The following is an 11182-nucleotide window of genomic DNA, read 5'->3' as shown; positions in this document are numbered from 1 at the left end:
GCATAAATAGAATAGACCGAAGAGCCAATGGTTTATGGGCGGCACGGTGGCACAGTGGTTAGCACTGCTGCCTCACAGCGCCAAAGACCCGGGTTCAATTCCCGCCTCAGGCGACTGTCTGTGTGGAGTTTGCACATTCTCCCCTTGTCTGAGTGGGTTTCCTCCAGGTGCTCCGGTTTCCTCCCACAGTCCAAAGATGTGCAGGTCAGGTGAATTGGCCATGCTGAATTGTCCGTAGTGTTAGGTAAGGGGTAAATGTAGGGGTATGGGTGGTTTGCGCTTCTGCGGGTCGGTGTGGACTTTTGGGCCGAAGGGCCTGTTTCCACACTGTAAAGTAATCTAAATCTAATCTAATCTAATTTATGTTTATATGTGCTTCACTGGAGGCGGTAGAAATCTGCAACACCACATTGATATCTCCAGTTCTACAAAGGATGGATAACCATGATTCTGTACTGCAGTTTTACAATAACCTGCCTAGTTTCCCAAATTCAAGTTCAATTTCAATCATGAAAGACCACTGTTATTGAAACCAGGATTCAACCAATGCTGGTTTACAACTTAAAGCCCCATTATAGTAGTTCCCCTCCAACTCAATCATCATCCAGATTTAGAAGTATATCACCATTCCTTTAGTATCACTGGCTCAACATCCTGAAACTCCCACCTTAAAAGCATTGTGTGTATACCTCCACCAAATGTACTGTCATAGTTCAAGAAAATATTTCACTGCCACTTTTTCAAGGGCAACCAGCCATAGTAGTTACTGGCTGGACTAGCAATGAATGCTAGTCCAGCTAGCAACCTCCACATCCCATGAAAATGCTGGAAATACTCCGCAAGTCAGGCAGAATCTGTAGAGGAATAAATAGATTTAATAGCCAGAATATTGTAACAAAGTCTGAGGTCCCATTGTCATGACTGAAAGCAGGTCCTGAGCCCACTGATAGATAATAGAATCCCGGATAGGATTTTGCCAACAGTCGATTAAGAGGCTACCTCCTGATCGAGTGTCCAATTGAGGCTGGTATCCTGTTTCTAAAGGCTGCCTGCTCAATCAAAAGGCCAAGTGTTCAGCAGCACCATTAATAGTGAGGCCACTGTTAAAGCTGCAGGAAGGAGATGGTATCTTTATGTTGTGGTGTTTGCAAAAAAAAGTTTAGATTTTTTTTTAATGTTCAAGGACCAGGTTGACAGGTCCCAGCAACTGGAGTAGTGAACCTTCTAGCAACAAAGAACAGGACCTCTAAATACTACACTAATATTTCAGACCTGATATTCATGACTTTATTCTGCATCTCTTGGTTTAGCTTCAGATCATCAGAAGGCCCCACCTCTCTCTGAACTGGCTCAGTTGTTAGACCCATCACCCAGCCTAAAAACCAAAACATATGAAAAGCAAATATTAGCATAAAAAACATCAGTTATTCTTAAGACACCATTCATAATATAAATGCATACAATCACTCTGCAAGCATGATACTGAAAATAAAATTTAAAACTTAAATTTATCAAAAATGATATCAGCCACTGAATGTTAAGAATTCTAGGTTTCAACTGAAATTATAAAAACAATTTTTTTGTAAACCTGAAACTACATACTGAATTCCACTATATTTATCTTAAAAACAGAACAAACATCCAGCAGACAATGTATACAAGTGTGTTGGGTAGGTCTTTTATTTTGGTTATTTTTACCCTTTCATTTGATTGAAAAAAGACACGAAAAACACAAAACTTTTAATAACGCTTTATGAATGTGATATCGTGCATTCCTTCAGGATGGATTGTGACAAGTTTTAAATGGAACACAGGCGCACATGCAAATTAGGAATTCATTCAGTTGTTTCGACTGTGTCTTTCCCTTCCCTGTGCCCATCAAGCTTCTCCTATGATGAACCAGCATGAACCAAGATATTTTTCTTGTTTATGCATTCATGCTTTCTCCATGGCCATTTTGTTGCTGAGGTCCATCGCCAACTCTCAGCTCTATTCTCACTAAACTGCTGACCATTCAACTTCTATTCCCATCCACCAATTGGACACTAGATCTGGTGCTCACAGTTACCAGAGACATTTTCAACCTCCTGAATTTGCTACAGTCATCTTTTCCTCAAAAGTACTCCATATCAATCCTCCTTTTTCTCTCCAAAGTATTAAACATTTGGTCATCTCCCAGATTTATGGCTAACTTCCTGCAATCCATATTTTAACACCTCCAAACATATTTTTGCCTGCAATGCTAGCCAAAGTCAAAAGTTACATGCTCTGACTGTGTTGTACTATCCATTCCCAATTGTCAACCTGTCTAAGTATGTGACAACGCAGATCACACCATCCTTTTTCACATCTTAGAGTGGTCTTTGAAATACTGTTCTTGGGTCTCAGTCTTTCCAATTCAGCTGTAATCACAGAACATCCTCTCTTCAAACCCTGGAGTAAAACTTTTGGAGGTTCCCAAGGACTTATCGTTCATCTACGTATATTTATCATCTATACACTGCCTCTTGACAATATCATTCAAAAACAACACATTAGATTTCAAATGCAGAATGACAACTGCCTGCTCTTCATCTCCATCTCCTTAAACTTGTCCTCCATCTTTATGTTGTCAGACCTGCTCTTCATCTCCATCTCCTTAAACTTGTCCTCCATCTTTATGTTGTCAGACTTGTTCTGCCTGAGCCAACATTTCCTACATTTCATCAACAGTGGAAACACTGAACACTACCTACGCCATTTCCTAGCCAACAGTTCAATACCTCCCTAGGCACTGTCTCAGATTGTCCATCTCGTAACTCACACCTAATTCCAAACACCATGGCAGTCTTGGTCCAGTGTGGCAACCTCTTGGCCCAGCATGGACTTCCGGCCTCGAGATGATTCCAGAACAGTCTGGCAGCCTCAAGAGATGAAGCCTGGCGTGGCCTGGAGACAAGGCCTAGCACGGACTATAGGTTAGGTGCTGGCATGGACTGGGTTAGAAGGTCTGTTATTCTGATCGTTTTATTTCTTTATTTTTCTAATTAATTTTTTCCCTAAGCATTTGTACTTCAGAATCTGTACTTTAGTACCTTGGTGCCTAAGATGGCACCATGAGTGGTAACTTGTCAACTTCTTACTTGAATGTGTGTTACAATAAGGATAATTTTAATTCTATTCACCACTGCATTCAGTGACCAACACTGGCTCATCGCCCATTAAGTTTAATTGCAAGGTTTTCATTCCAATATTTCTAATAAAGCTTTCACTGGTCTCCATCCTCCTTATATCTTTAGTCTTCCCTAGTTTTGAATACCTTTAACAGCTCTGCCTCCTCATATCTGGCCATTAAGCTTTACCCTAACATTGACAATAGTATTTTGAGTAATCTAGACCTTAAGGTCTGGAATTCCTTTTCACTCTTCCTTTTCTCCTCCTCACCTCTCTTTCCATTAAAACCTAGACCTTTGATCAATTGAAATAGTCATACTTAAATTTAGCCACCTCTCCACCTTTGGCTCAGTATTAATTTCTGTCTGATCACAATCCTGTGAAGCACCTTGATATGTTTAACTGCAGTAAAGATGCCATATAAATATTGTCATTTTTAAGTAATAGAATAAAACACAATATTTTGAAATTAATGTTTGTGCAGAACAAGACAAGACATTAGTGTGTTCTAATGCTCTAATTAAGTTGTAAGTGAAGTTGCATGTTTAATCACAATTGTTGCCACAGTCCTTACCATTTAGAACTAACTAAGCTGACACAAACTCAGTTGTCAAGATTAGAGTGGTGCTGGAAAAGCACAGCAGGTCAGCCAGCATCTGAGGAGCAGGAAGATCGAAGTTTTGGGCAAAAGACCTTCATCAAACTCAAACCTTCATCAAAGAAGTGAAACTATCACTGTACTCTAACAGATGAAAGGCTTATCAGACAATCAAATTTTCAATGTATAATTTCAGTTACATCACACTGAAATTTTTTGCTATAAATTCTGTGTTACGATCGAGCCCTCCACAATCACCTGATGAAGGAGCGTCGCTCCGAAAGCTAGTGTGCTTCCAATTAAACCTGTTGGACTATAACCTGGTGTTGTGTGATTTTTAACTTCATCAAACTCAGTTGTCAAGACCTAGACAGCATTAACCTAGCCAGAATATTAGCAGACTATTTTAACGCTTGGAGTATCATAGCAAAGCACAATCCTGTCTTTAATTAACATTCACATACATATATTTTCTGGAAACATTAATCATGAGTGAAACCATAGCGAATACTTTCCCTAGTACAGATACAATGATAACAACTGCACTGTTGACTAGCTGAGATCAAATACTTAATCCAACAGATTGGCTGTATGTGTTTCAGTTACAGTTAGCCAATACATTTAGATATTGAGGAGGTTCGACAGATTGTTATGTTTCTCTAAACTATAGCCAATTTAAAACTGGAAAATCTATTTTCTTACCTGTATATGTTGCAGTCAAAACTTCATCATAACCCTCTTTTCCAACACACCCTCCTTGAATAGAAGTGATGCTTTCAGCCAAAGTCTAGAATGTGTAATTGCACACAAAAACATAACTTCTGTAAATGCTCCATAAATATTTTAAGACACACTTCTTTATTTCCCCAAGTAGATAAAAAAACTTTTTTTACTTGTTGCCTCCGTCCATTTACTGATGGAGGCAGGCCGTTCCACACTCCTACTACTCAGAGTAAAGAAACTATCCCTGATAACTATCCTAAATCTATCATCCCTCAATTTAAAGCTATGTCCCCTTGTGTTAGCCGTCACCATCCGAGGGAAAACGCTCTCACTGTCCACCCTATCTAACCCTCGGATTATCTTATACATCTCAATTAAGTCACTTCTCAACCTTCTTCTCTCCAATGAAACAGCCTCAGTTCCCTCAGCCTTTCCTTGTAAGACCTTCCTTCCATACCAGGCAACATCCTAGTAAATCTCCTCTGAACTCTTTCCAAAGCTTCCACATCCTTCCTATAATGCGGTGACCAGCACTATATGCAATACTCCAGGTGCGGCCTTTCCACTGGACATACATATGGATTACAATGGAACGGTGTAGGATTAATGGGCATCAGATTAATTTCACAGCATGAGAACCGAAGGGCCCGTACTGCGCTGTAACGTTCTACGTTCTATGTTCTAAGTAGCCATGGTAAAACTGAAGTCAATGAACTCAGCAGAAACCTCTCCACTGGCTGGAATCATACCTAACACAAAGGAAGATGTTTGTCATTGTTTGAGGCCAAATCATCACTGCCCTCGAGCATCATTGCAGCAGTTCCTCCAGGTAGTGGCTGACACCTAAGCAACTCCAGCTGCTTCATTATCTTGTTAGGAAGGCCATTAAAGTCAGAAACTGGGACATTTGAAGTTAATTACACATTGTTTCAGTATCTGAGGAGTTGAGAGAATGTTATTAAACAGCCAGTGCCCACATGTATCCAGGACAACATTCAGGTCTGGGGTAATAACTGGGGAATAACATTCATGCCACGTAAGTGTCAAGAAATGACCAGATGCAATTAAAGAGAATCTAATCAATTTTCCTTGATGCTCAAGGATATTACCATAATTGACTATACGAGCATCAACATCCTGGAATTACTACTGACCAGAAACTCAACTAGACCAACCACCCAAATACTTTGGTGACAACAGTAACTCTGAAGCTGGGATTTCAGAGACAAATAACTTATCATCTGACTTCTCAGAAGTGTGGGCATTACCTGCAAGGCAGAAGTCAGGATTTTGATGAAAAATTCTCCATCTGCCGGGATGCTTCAGTACTACCCAGAAAAGCTCAATATCATCCAGACCAAAACAGTCCTCTGTTGGCATCCATTCACACTTTAAATGTCTATTCCCTGCATTAGCAGTGCATAGTGGCACTATCTATAGATGTATTGCAGTAGCTGGTCAAGATTCTTTCAAGGGTATTTTTCAAACCAATGATCTCTACCACCAAAAAGGAGTTTGCTGGCTTATGGGAACACTTCCACCTACAAGTTCCAAAGCACTATCTTGATTTAGAAATAAATCACCATTCCTTCAATTTTACTGAGTCAAAGTTTATGAAGTCCATTAAAGTAAAATGGATATACCTTCACTACATGGAATGCAACAGTTAAAGAAGGCACCTGACATCACTTTCTCAAGGACAATCAGAAATGGGTAATAAATGCAGATCTTACTGGAGATGCTTAAATCCCTTAAATGATCAAAAAGATGGGGGGGAGTAAGAGAAATACATCTTTTAGTGGGTGCCATGCACACATCAGGGGCAATCCCTAACCACCCAGCTTTATACCTCCAAATTTCAACCCTATTCCTAAGGTCCCTCACCCACTGGAAAATCCCTGTCTCCAGCATCCAAGACGTTTCTCTCAAGACTATTTGTCATCGCAGCAGTGCCCACTATTGATTTATGGCAGTTTTGGGACTGCACAAGTAGCCAGTCAATCTGAGGGCACTCAGATTGCTTGTGTTGGAGTCTGACCTTTACTCTTCTGGAGGGTGAATCAAAGGAAAACCTTTTTCCTTGAAATAAGCAGTTACAATTTACAATTCTGTGTCCAATGGAGAGGTGGAAGTATGTTCAAATATGACTTGAGAAGAAAATTGGATAAGTAGGATTGAGAGACTAATTGCTCTTTGAGACACGTATCACTCTCCTGTGCTATAATCAGTCTATGATTCTGTCAGTTTTCAGTAATAGGATTGTGTAGCTTTTAAAAACAGAATATAACGCCATCACTTAAGAAAAGTGCACAACACCAAGATTTTTAACTTTTCACATTTGCACTTGTTTGCTGGCAGAGTGCTCTTCCCTTATTTATATATCTGCATTAAAATGCAATGACACTAGTTTTTTGTTAGGAAGTGTTAAAAAAAACTAAATTGCAGATATACTGTTCTAAATAAATCTCTTCCTGATCCCATTTAAGTAATGAAATGGATGTCAAACAAAGTAGCCTTTCAAATTCTTGAAATCAGTAAGCCCAAAGTCTTAGTTGGTTAAAAGATATCATGATAATCAGGTGTTATAAATACATTTTAAAAATGAATTTTATTTCAAATAAAATATATATGCAATACCAAATGAGGGGGAAAGACAAAAAGGAAAAAAGGAAAGGGTAAAAATACAAACTAATGACAGTGAGAAAGACCACGTAATAAAAGAAATGTCTATGCCAATGGGTTTAATTCCACTTCAAAACAAGACTATACATCTAAAATCAAATATTTACGCTTGAGTTAATTAACCTACATTTGAATTACAATATTCCTTTAGTTCTCAAGGAATGAAAACTTACATGTTCAAATCGCAGGACAGGCTCACTGTTGTCATTGAACCCATAGATTTCCACTATTCCATCATCACGGCCAACAAGTAGCTCTTTGACTCCATCTCCCAGAATATCATAGTAGTCAACACACAGAACACCTGCAGTCCATGCAAAAAAAAGGAGTCTATTTTTCTCACCTATTTCATTATTATTCTATTTAGTTGACCAAATAGTTTGTATGATTCTCATCCGAAATTAAATTCCAGGTATCGCACCATTCTAATTTGGACCTATATTTTAGACCCCTCATAATCCTTCAATTCAACACACTGTGGATTCATTTTCCTAACAAGGACAATTTGTCCAAAGAAAACGGAGATTGGGCCAGCATTGACCAGCAAACAGGAACAACTCCTAATTATTTCCTCTCTCATTCAGAGATACCAAGGGCAATTATGGCAACCCCCACACCATCCTGATGTACAGAAGATAAGGAATCAGTGATCTGGATTTAATCTGAAACCTTAAAAATTACAGATCACAGTATTATAGCAACGCATTTATGTAGTGAGCTGTTGAAGGAAAATCGACAAATTTTTATTTAATACTGATTTTGAGCAGGGATACATTTCGTTGTTACAATGTATGGACCAAAGATTATATGTATGCACCAAATGGCATAATGGGTTAGCTGGCTGGATTTTCCCACCTCTGGGCCACGACCCTGGCACCCCAGTGCAATGGCAACTGCCTACAATGTACTGGACAGCCTGGTTATGTAATTTAAAAGCCTGTTCAGGTTAATAAGAGGCTTGCTGGAAATTTTCAGTGTATCTGTCAGCCCCCACAGCATAGAGCCAAAAACACAGCAGACTGGGATGTAGCACCTGAGGATCGATTTGATGTCAACATATCTACTCGGCCACAGCTGGAGTAGTGATTGAGCTCTACGAGCTGCACACATTTCTTATTAAAAAGCTTGTAAACTGCAGAGATTACCTCTTCTCTCCCTTTCTTGCAATGGCAGCTGCAATTCCTTTAGAGCCCACCAATCATCCTCAATCAACTGGCAAGCATGCTGACTGGTCACCATCTATGCCTTTGAATGTTGCGTCAGGTTTTTCAGATATGGTGCACGGATAATATCTAAATTTCAGCCTGAAGTCAGGATAACAACTCCAAAGGAAATTTCAACTGAAACTTTGGCATAAAGTTCAAACAATAATTTGAACTAAAAAACAGGATTCCAGTCTAAGGTAAAATAATACTGAAAACAGAGCCTTTTGTGATTTGAAATAAACATGCCTAATAATGGATGAAAGTGCCCAATATTGAAATTAAACATAGCTTACCAACTCTCTAATTATAACTCAAGTGACAGGATGTACTAAATGAACAAAAAAGCAATGATTTCTCAGAGGAAAAAGAAATTATAAAGTATCTCAAAGTTATTTAACAATACAAAGCAGTCCTTGCCTCCCCTCCTTTTCTCATTGGAGATTTCCCAGCGATGCAATGGAGAGCTTTTTGTGATCTGGACCAGTCCTAACTTCCCATCACATGTTCCATACAGTAGGTCTTCTCCCGTGTCCCCTAAGCATATTGAATAATTAGACAAATTGCAATTAACTGACCTTACATTAGATCACAATATCTACAAATAAAACGTCTTTTCAATGAAACAATCAAAAGAGATGCTGTTGGAAAAAAGTGCACGTCAACTATTCTGGTCAAACAAGATTATGATGAGCAATGATCATGCTACTACAAGGACTTATCATTGCTTGCCAATTTGATTTTTCCCCCCTATTTTCTTCACAAAAATGGTTTACTGCTGATATTTATCACTTTACTTGAAGATTAAATGGTAACTAAAGCAACAGGAAGACAAATCATTTGCGCCCACATGGTATTCACATTGCTTTATTGCCAGCATGAATTTGGGAATTCTGTATTTAGTAACATTCAATACTGGAAATTACACAAATGCAAGTTGCTTCCTTACAGCATTACTTAGTTGAATGTGCTGCAGGGAAATATTATGGCTAAGATCATGGTTTTGCCTGTCCTCTCTTGTTAGCAAAGCAAAAGGATTTTGATAATAAAATGTGAATGATGAAGATGGTGCTGTAGCAGCACCATACACTGAATTTGCATGAAAACAAGCTGCCATCATTTCCTGCAACACGAAGCATTTTGGAAATGATCATTTTACTCCGGATCATAGTTGATCTTTCAATGCATGACCAATTGTTGCCAAATAAATCACAGTAATAATCCTACATACAACACCAACTTCATACTTGCCTCCATTTCCATTGTGTAATGCTAGGACTTTAGGTGCTCCAGGAACCTCCACTTCATACGACAGATCAGATCCCTGGTTAAAACACAGCAAAGCTGTCAAATATGCTAAACATGATATAATCAGAGACAACTTTAAATGTCAGAAATGCACCAACTTATATTTCCACTGACCAATTTAAAAAAAAATTAATATGCCAATGTTTAAGAAGCAAAGAGATTAAAAACCTATTACTGGAAGATACTTAAATGAATCACTGGGCCATTAAGGTTTACATCACAAGGCCATTCAACCCATCATCTCTGAACATGATTTTTATTTAAGTAACCTAAAACTAATCCTACAAACAAACCTTTTGCTATTTTCCAACTTCTTCCTCAACTCAAATATTCAGGGTTACTCCAGCTATTTTTCCCTTTATGACTTTTTCATTATTCATCCACATCCAAGCTAAGATCCTATCACTTACTTTAAACTATAGCGTTATGTAAAAGTCTTTAAACCAAATTTCTACAACAATAGTGTTACTCATTTCTACATTAACAATCTTATTTTACTCAGCTCAGACAGCCTGTTCTTAAGAGAGATAGCTTCATCATATACTGGTACACAATTTCTCTCTCTCTCTGCAGCTCAATAGCAATGAATCCACGAAGCTCTTCTAGCCATATCCAATTATGAACCCATTATATTTCACACTATTTACACTCTCATTACTAGCTCATTAACTGACAAACAAGTCATATTTTAACTTGTTTCTTCAAAGCCTAGTTCTCCATTTTCCATGTTAAATTTGACTGTCCATCGCTATCTTGTTTATTGATAGAGGGAAGATCTGTGAGAATATCCTGCTGCATCCAGAACGAGAGATCTCTCAATATAGCAGACATAAAGAGCCTCTCATACACAAAGGCATGCTAAACAATTGGTCATCATTTACAATCAATAGTTAAACAATATCAGAACTTAACTCATTTTATTTTCCCAACTAGTCGCCTCAATTTTTTTTTCTAAATTTATGCAATATGTTTCACATCAAAACCAATGATCTTCCCAAATGTAATTTGTTGGCAAATAGTCAAAAAGTATACAATAAGAAATCTGTTGCTTTACCTTCAAAACTCTGAGCACCCGATCTTGGCAGGCTAGTATTGGTGTAATGTGACCTATTTTTTCCACTGGTAAGCAGATTATATCATTGATCTTGTCACTGGAAAGGTAATAGTCCTGATCTTTACAGTCACAATAGTGATTATAGATATAGTTTGCACACAAGAAAAGGTCTGCACCAGACACGTACCTATAAGGAATCAATATTCAGTGAGAATTTTCTGAATATATATGATGCAAGTGAAAAGGCTATTCAAAAACACACAAGTACATTTTCAATGGAAATAATTAAAGAAAATGTCATATTATGCTGCAAACTGGCAGCCTTTTGACTGGCCAGACGATAGTGTTGACCACCTCAGCGCAAACTGTGTTAAGCATCAATTGGAGTGGCACTTGATCCCCACATGGAAGTTTGTACTGCATTTGCTTGGCAAAGATGCTGAAGAGTTTGCTGGTCTGCTT

General features: G+C 38.4%; 1 protein-coding gene across 2 annotated transcripts in view; it reads right to left on the bottom strand.

The window, feature by feature from the left end:
* The window catches only part of bbs7 (Bardet-Biedl syndrome 7), a 62420-nt gene that overhangs the window by 31542 nt on the left and 19696 nt on the right, over positions 1–11182 (bottom strand). For both annotated transcript variants that reach the window (XM_043674029.2, XM_043674031.2), the window contains 6 exons: positions 10721–10907; positions 9610–9682; positions 8779–8895; positions 7330–7460; positions 4454–4538; positions 1273–1375 (listed from right to left, as the gene is read on the bottom strand). In XM_043674029.2, the coding sequence (XP_043529964.1) occupies positions 1273–1375; positions 4454–4538; positions 7330–7460; positions 8779–8895; positions 9610–9682; positions 10721–10907 (696 nt within the window). The remainder of the gene's footprint in view (positions 1–1272; positions 1376–4453; positions 4539–7329; positions 7461–8778; positions 8896–9609; positions 9683–10720; positions 10908–11182) is intronic.

The sequence above is a fragment of the Chiloscyllium plagiosum genome, unplaced genomic scaffold (assembly GCF_037043375.1).
Source record: "Chiloscyllium plagiosum isolate Xiang-an unplaced genomic scaffold, Cpla_swu_hap1 HiC_scaffold_36, whole genome shotgun sequence".
NCBI lineage: Eukaryota > Metazoa > Chordata > Chondrichthyes > Orectolobiformes > Hemiscylliidae > Chiloscyllium > Chiloscyllium plagiosum.
Note: the sequence above shows the minus strand (reverse complement) of the source record. Positions and strands in the feature narration are given on the sequence as shown.